General features: G+C 53.1%; 1 protein-coding gene across 1 annotated transcript in view; it reads left to right on the plus strand.

Annotated features, from left to right (window-relative positions):
• Positions 1-248: 248 nt before the first annotated feature.
• ENKD1 (enkurin domain containing 1) overlaps positions 249-5,579 on the plus strand; it is a gene marked incomplete at its 5' end in the record, with an annotated part of 5,946 nt that continues 615 nt past the window's right edge. Inside the window, 4 exons of the mRNA XM_010185311.1 lie at positions 249-421; positions 3,143-3,304; positions 4,230-4,399; positions 5,288-5,424. Of these exons, the coding sequence (XP_010183613.1) occupies positions 249-421; positions 3,143-3,304; positions 4,230-4,399; positions 5,288-5,424 (642 nt within the window). The remainder of the gene's footprint in view (positions 422-3,142; positions 3,305-4,229; positions 4,400-5,287; positions 5,425-5,579) is intronic.

Genomic DNA, 5,579 nt, shown 5'->3' on the forward strand with positions numbered 1-5,579 from the left:
TCCATGAACACCAGCAATGTGCACAGACCTGTGCTGATGGGCATCTGGGCACTGTGGGATATTCTGGATCAGTCCAGGAGGGTGCATCTAACATGGGAAAAACGCACAGATTGTCTGGTCTGCAGGAGGGGGCAGAGCTTGCTGCTTCTACAGGTGGTTGGACCAGCTTTGGGGAGGGAGCTGTGGGCTCTGATGCCAATGGTGGCAGTGTCCAAGGGGTGACGGCTGTGTCTCCCCTTGCTGTGCAGGGAAAGAATCCAAGGATCACGAGAAGGAAAATGTGAGGCGAATAAAGGAGATTCAGAAGAAGTGCAAAGAGAAGGAGCAAGCCCAAGAGCGCAGCCAGCCCAAGCCTGTGAAAGCTCTGTGGAAGTCCCAGAAATACGAAAACGTGGAGTCAAAGGTGAAGGCCAAGTTGCAGGTGGGTACCCTGATCTCTCCTGCCTGGGGTGCAGGTCAGCTATGAGGTGCTGTGAGACAATGGAGATGGGGGAGTCCCAGAACCTTCGGGTCTGGGAACAACTCGGTGCTGCAGCTCGGCGGGCAAATGTGACAGTGGGGCTGTTCCCTGAGTGAGCTTGGCTCAGCCATGGCTGTAATAATCCCCATCCTGCCTGGCCGTGTAGATCTCCATGCAGGGGAAGCTGAGTAGATAAATAGCACATCACATCCTCTGCCTGGAGGCGCCTACTTGGCCCTTCAGTGTGTGGGGCAGTGCTCGGCTGGGGTTTGTGCCAAAACCATGGTATTCTGCCCCACGGATCATGGTCCTCAGAGAAAGGTCTTCAGTCTGTGACAAACCTCGATCTAACTCCTACCACCCCGGGGACCCACAGTGGGCTGTGTCTCTCCAGATTCTCCTCCAAGCAGTTGTCCTGGTGAATAACCACTGCACAGTGGGGGTACGCAGACATCTCCAGGCAGTCAGGGTGGAGGTCTCGTAGCTCCAGCACACCCTGCAAGGGTGTACGTACCTCCTGTACCTCCTGTCCTCTGCACACGTGCTTGTGGGAGAAGGGGTGCAGTGCCGTGCTGTGTATCCTCAGGCTTTTCCAGCTGCTGAAATGCTCATGGCTTCTGTTCCGAGCGGATGTCTGGCTTTGTGAAGGTTTTGGGGTGCTTTTGGCTTCTTTCTTTCTCTGGATAATTCTCCTTGATGAGTTCCTGGTGCCTCTGTCAGGGAGCTCTGTACAATGCACTGAAGTGGCTGCCTTGGTAGAAGTGTTCCTGTTTGTACAGGAGGTAAAGTTAAGGCTCAGTGGGAATGAGAAGAGCTCCATCACTGTCTCTGGGTGGTTGTCATCAGGCAGGGAAGCTGCTGAATCTCTGGAGTAGCCTTGAACTGCTGGATCCTGCATTCCCATTGCCTCAGGGTTGTCATCTGCCAGGAGACGGCTTTGTCCTGCGAGTCCCTGGTGGCCCATGGTCTCCATCTCTGTTCTGCCTTTGCAGCCAACAGGGCTGTGTGGACAGGAGTCACACAGGGAGCTGCTGTGCTCGTGCAGAGGTGGGTGCAAGCTGAGCAGCACCACTTACAGGAGCCTTCCCTTGAGGCTCCCTTCCTGAGTTGGAGCCTCCAAGTTCCTCCTCACCTCTGCATTCCTTCCCTCTGGTCTGTGCCTCTCAGGCCAAATTTTGAGACTAAAACTATGTGTATTGGTAACTGCAAAAATGAGCAAGATGATTTCCAAGCCGGTGGTTCCAGATGCTGTGTCTCTTCTTCCCGGTGTGCCACCAACCTCTCTGACGTCTGTGACCTCTTCCACACGTGGGAGCAAACCCACACGTGCTGTAGGAACACAAGCCTCAGCTCTTGTTTGACAAATCCTCTGCGTTAGAGGAAGATAGAGATAATTTCTTCTTTTGTTTCGGGGGAAGGGGGTGGTCTCTGTGCAGGCAGTTTCTGTGTGGTGCGTTACTTGTGAGAGAGGTGGCGGGAGGCCCTGGTGCTGACTCACACTGCTTAACTCTTGCCGTGGCTCTTCTGGAGCTGGGGGGTCCCTGTGAAGGATCTCCATCTTCTGTGGAGCTGCTGCTCAGAGGTTAAGTTGATTCCTTTAGGTTTTGGTGTCCAGTGTGGAGTTTCTTTTCTCTTGTCTGTCCCCAAGGTTGTTAATTGTAGCAGCTGCCCTGGAAAGGGCTCTGACAGTCTTGGTGCAACAGAGAGTCTGCCTTGAGGGGACCACAGCTCAGCTGAGACCGTGGGTACCTTAAAGCTCTGGAGGCTGCCCTGTACAGTTCTTGCCACTGCCAAAAGCACAGCAGTTGTGTTTATTGTAAGGTCACCCACTGGCCACAGTATCCTTCCAGTTTTGGGGGTTTGTTTGGGGACTGCCTGGTAGACATCAAGCAATGTCACCACAGCCTTTGCAGCTGCCTCATGGATGCAATTCCAGACACCCTCATTCTCCGCTCCTCTTTCTGCCTAAAGAGGAACGACCACAGTTTTGGAGTGCTGAGCAGAGCAGCACTTGAGAACAGCATCGAATTTGTGTCAGCTTCGTGCTTACCTGTGCTGTTTCATTCACGCTTACTGTAGCAGGGCTCTGCAGCATGCTCTGGATTTATGGAGGTTGCTGCTTCTGGGAGTTCACATTCTCTGGTGCTACCAACAAGGGAGACTGACCTGTGTCTCTCAACTTCCAGCATGCTTACTCCATGCTGTCATTTGCCTTCTTCACAGGAAGATTTCTGCTTTTTAAGGATGCATGGTCATTGTCAGTTTGGCCTCTCGATCCATTTAGATTGTCCCTAGGTAGGTCTCTCTGTTGGTTTATCTGGTGTTGCCAGGGTCAGTCAGTAAGAGTACAAGTCAGTAAAATTGACTCTCCAGTCAATGCTACACATGTGTTTCATCCAAATGTGTGTTTCTGCAGATTTTTTCCCTTTTTTTTAAGTTTCTCTACAGAGTTTGGTTGCCAGGTCTGGATGTGTTGCTGTAGGCAGTCTGTTTGCCTTTGCTGGCTCGGGACAGATTGCCTTCCCCCAGGAACTCATGCCAAGTCATGGCAGAAAGAGCGCGCTGCCATCTGCTGCTGGAAGCTTGCGGTCACGCTTGTGGTTGACCACCCAAGCTTTGTTGGGTGGCTTTTCCTTTGCTCCAGCCTCCCTCCACTAATGGATCCTTTCTTGCCTTTCCCAGGAGAGCTCCCCACCTCCAAATCCAGAGGCTCTGAAATTCCTGAGAGCGTATTCTCGCTGTGGCCCTGGGATCAAGCCATGCAGACCGCTCTCCCCAAGACCTGACAGAACGAAAGCTGGGGCAGACACAGGAGCTCCAGAGGCGCTGGATGCTGAAGCCAAGGTGAGTTGCACACCAACTGCCTGCTCCCGGGGGTTTCTGGCACTTAAGAGATTGTGAAGTTCCCTTTGAAAATCCCACCTCCTCACTGCAGAAGTGCCATGATCTCAAATCTGCCCTTCCCAGGGCTTTGCAGGAGGTCTTGGGGATTTGGAGACCGCTCCCACCTTAACCAAAGGAACTGTGGCTTCTGGACATTACAGAAAAAAGTTGGGAAATGGTTTTGCTTTTTAGTAAGGAGGGTTAAATCAGTATTAACAGTTAAACCTTTCAGGTATTCTTTTGGGAAGGTCTTAAACTGCTCCGTGACTCATGTCCTTTCTCTTTGGCTAGCATGGAACTGTTGGTTCCCAAATGCCTTTGAGTCATTTAATTTAAACAGGACATAAACTCCTAAGGAGAAAACTAAAAGAAGAAAATCTTAAACTCAAATCTAGCAACCTTCTCCCCTTGTCTGAGGCGGTGTGAGGTGGGGAAATGCCTCCAAGGACCAGCTGAGATCCTGTTCTGTTGCATTTACTGGTCTGGTGAGGGTCCAACCAGTTTTTCTTGTGACCTTCTGACTGCTCTGATGGGCTCAAAACACAGCAGTGGGAGCCATGTGGACTATGTCAGACCTGGTTCTTCCTGTCCTTCTGGCTTTGAGGGCATGGGGTCAGCTTGGGAACCTCAAAAAGATGGAGTTTAGGTTTTGCTTGGCTTTTGGTGCCAGGCAAACCAGGGGCTTCTGGCACTGGTTTCTTTTGCAAACATGGCCACAGCTTCTTCCTGTCTCTGAGATGGGATGGGCTGAGGGTATGCCTGTCCTGTTGTAGCGCACCTGTAATTTTGGATCCTGTGTGGGTACCTCTTTTCTTTGTCCCTTGGGACAAGAACAGCTGCCTGTGTGTACTGATCCGGCCCCTGCTGCCTCCCTGTCTTCTTTCAGATGCAGGTGGAGGGCAAGAGCATTGACTTCATCAAGCACAACGCCCGCAACGCCAAGTGGGCCTCACTGCGGCGCTCCCAGTCCCTGCAGGCGCTGTCTGAGCTGCTGGAACAGAAGCACCGGGAGCAGGAGGAGTACAACACCAAGCAAAAGGGCCTCGTCCCCCAGTAGTATGTGTGTCCCTCTCTAGTCCACGAGACTTCCTATAACAAGCCCACTTACCTTCACCACATCCCCCAGCTTCTGTGTAGAGAGATGGGGGCTGGGGACAGAGGCGTTCTCGCCATATGTGAGCAGTGTGATTTACTGTGGCCTGGGGAATAAATACAATCACTGCTGGTTTCTTGACTTCACAGGCATCCCATGGCCAGCGTCACTGGGCTCAGAAATAATTTTTTCTCCTCCTCCCCTGCTTGCTGCCATACAGTGATGCTGATGTGCGGATGCTCAGTGCTCTTTGAGAAATGTGCTCCTGCCTGTCTGTAGGCTTTGCTCCATGTGACGTAGCTTCAGTGTTAAAAGATCTGGTTTTGGAGAGGCGGATGGCTTGCTCTGCCTCGCAAGTGTTCATCCTGCCTTGGACCCAGAGCCTGGAGAACATCCAGTTGCTGGCTTGTTCTGTGGCCCCAGTGGCTCCTGGGTGACCCTGTCCTAGGGCTGACCATGGTGTGAGTCCTCCTGCTCTCTGCTGCGCCTGCTGTTCTCTGCCACCATCCCTGGCTGTGGGCTCCTTGGTCCAGCTTCATTCCCTCATTGACCCACAGATGGTTTTGAGAGGACTCGATGGCCTGGGCCAGAAGCAAGGAACAGAAGCCCCTGTCTCTGAGGAGCTCATGTTGGCCTCAGTGTGTGTTTTCTGGCTGCCCTTCAGTGCACATGAAGTGTGTTTGCTAAACCCAGGTGCATCCTCTATGGTGAGGACGTGTGCCGGCAGGGCGGGTCTGTGTGGTCCTCGGGCAGCAACATGGAGAACAGTGGGGTTTGAAGTGCTCGGTCCCGGGCTGCTGCCTGCATCTCCTGCCAGATGTGCTGACACGTCCTTTCCTTTGCCTCGCCAGCCTGCTGCAGAGGAAGGAGCTGTGGCGCAGGCAGACAGAGGAGCGGCTGCGAAACCTGCCAGATCCCGACACGCCGCCTGGCCACACCATGATGCCGGAGCACCAGCGGCTGGAGACCCTCAGCAATCTGAAGCAGAGTAAGAAGAAAATAAAGGGCAATTTCAGCTCAGAAAATCCTAGCTAGGTTCAGGGAGAGGAGAGTTCTGGGGCACAGATCCCTGCCACGTGGAGAGTTGCCTGGAGGAAGGCACATAGCTGGGATGCTGCAGCACTTGGTCTGTGTGCAGGGAAA

This window comes from Mesitornis unicolor, unplaced genomic scaffold, assembly GCF_000695765.1.
Source record: "Mesitornis unicolor isolate BGI_N332 unplaced genomic scaffold, ASM69576v1 scaffold46315, whole genome shotgun sequence".
Classification (NCBI taxonomy): domain Eukaryota; kingdom Metazoa; phylum Chordata; class Aves; order Mesitornithiformes; family Mesitornithidae; genus Mesitornis; species Mesitornis unicolor.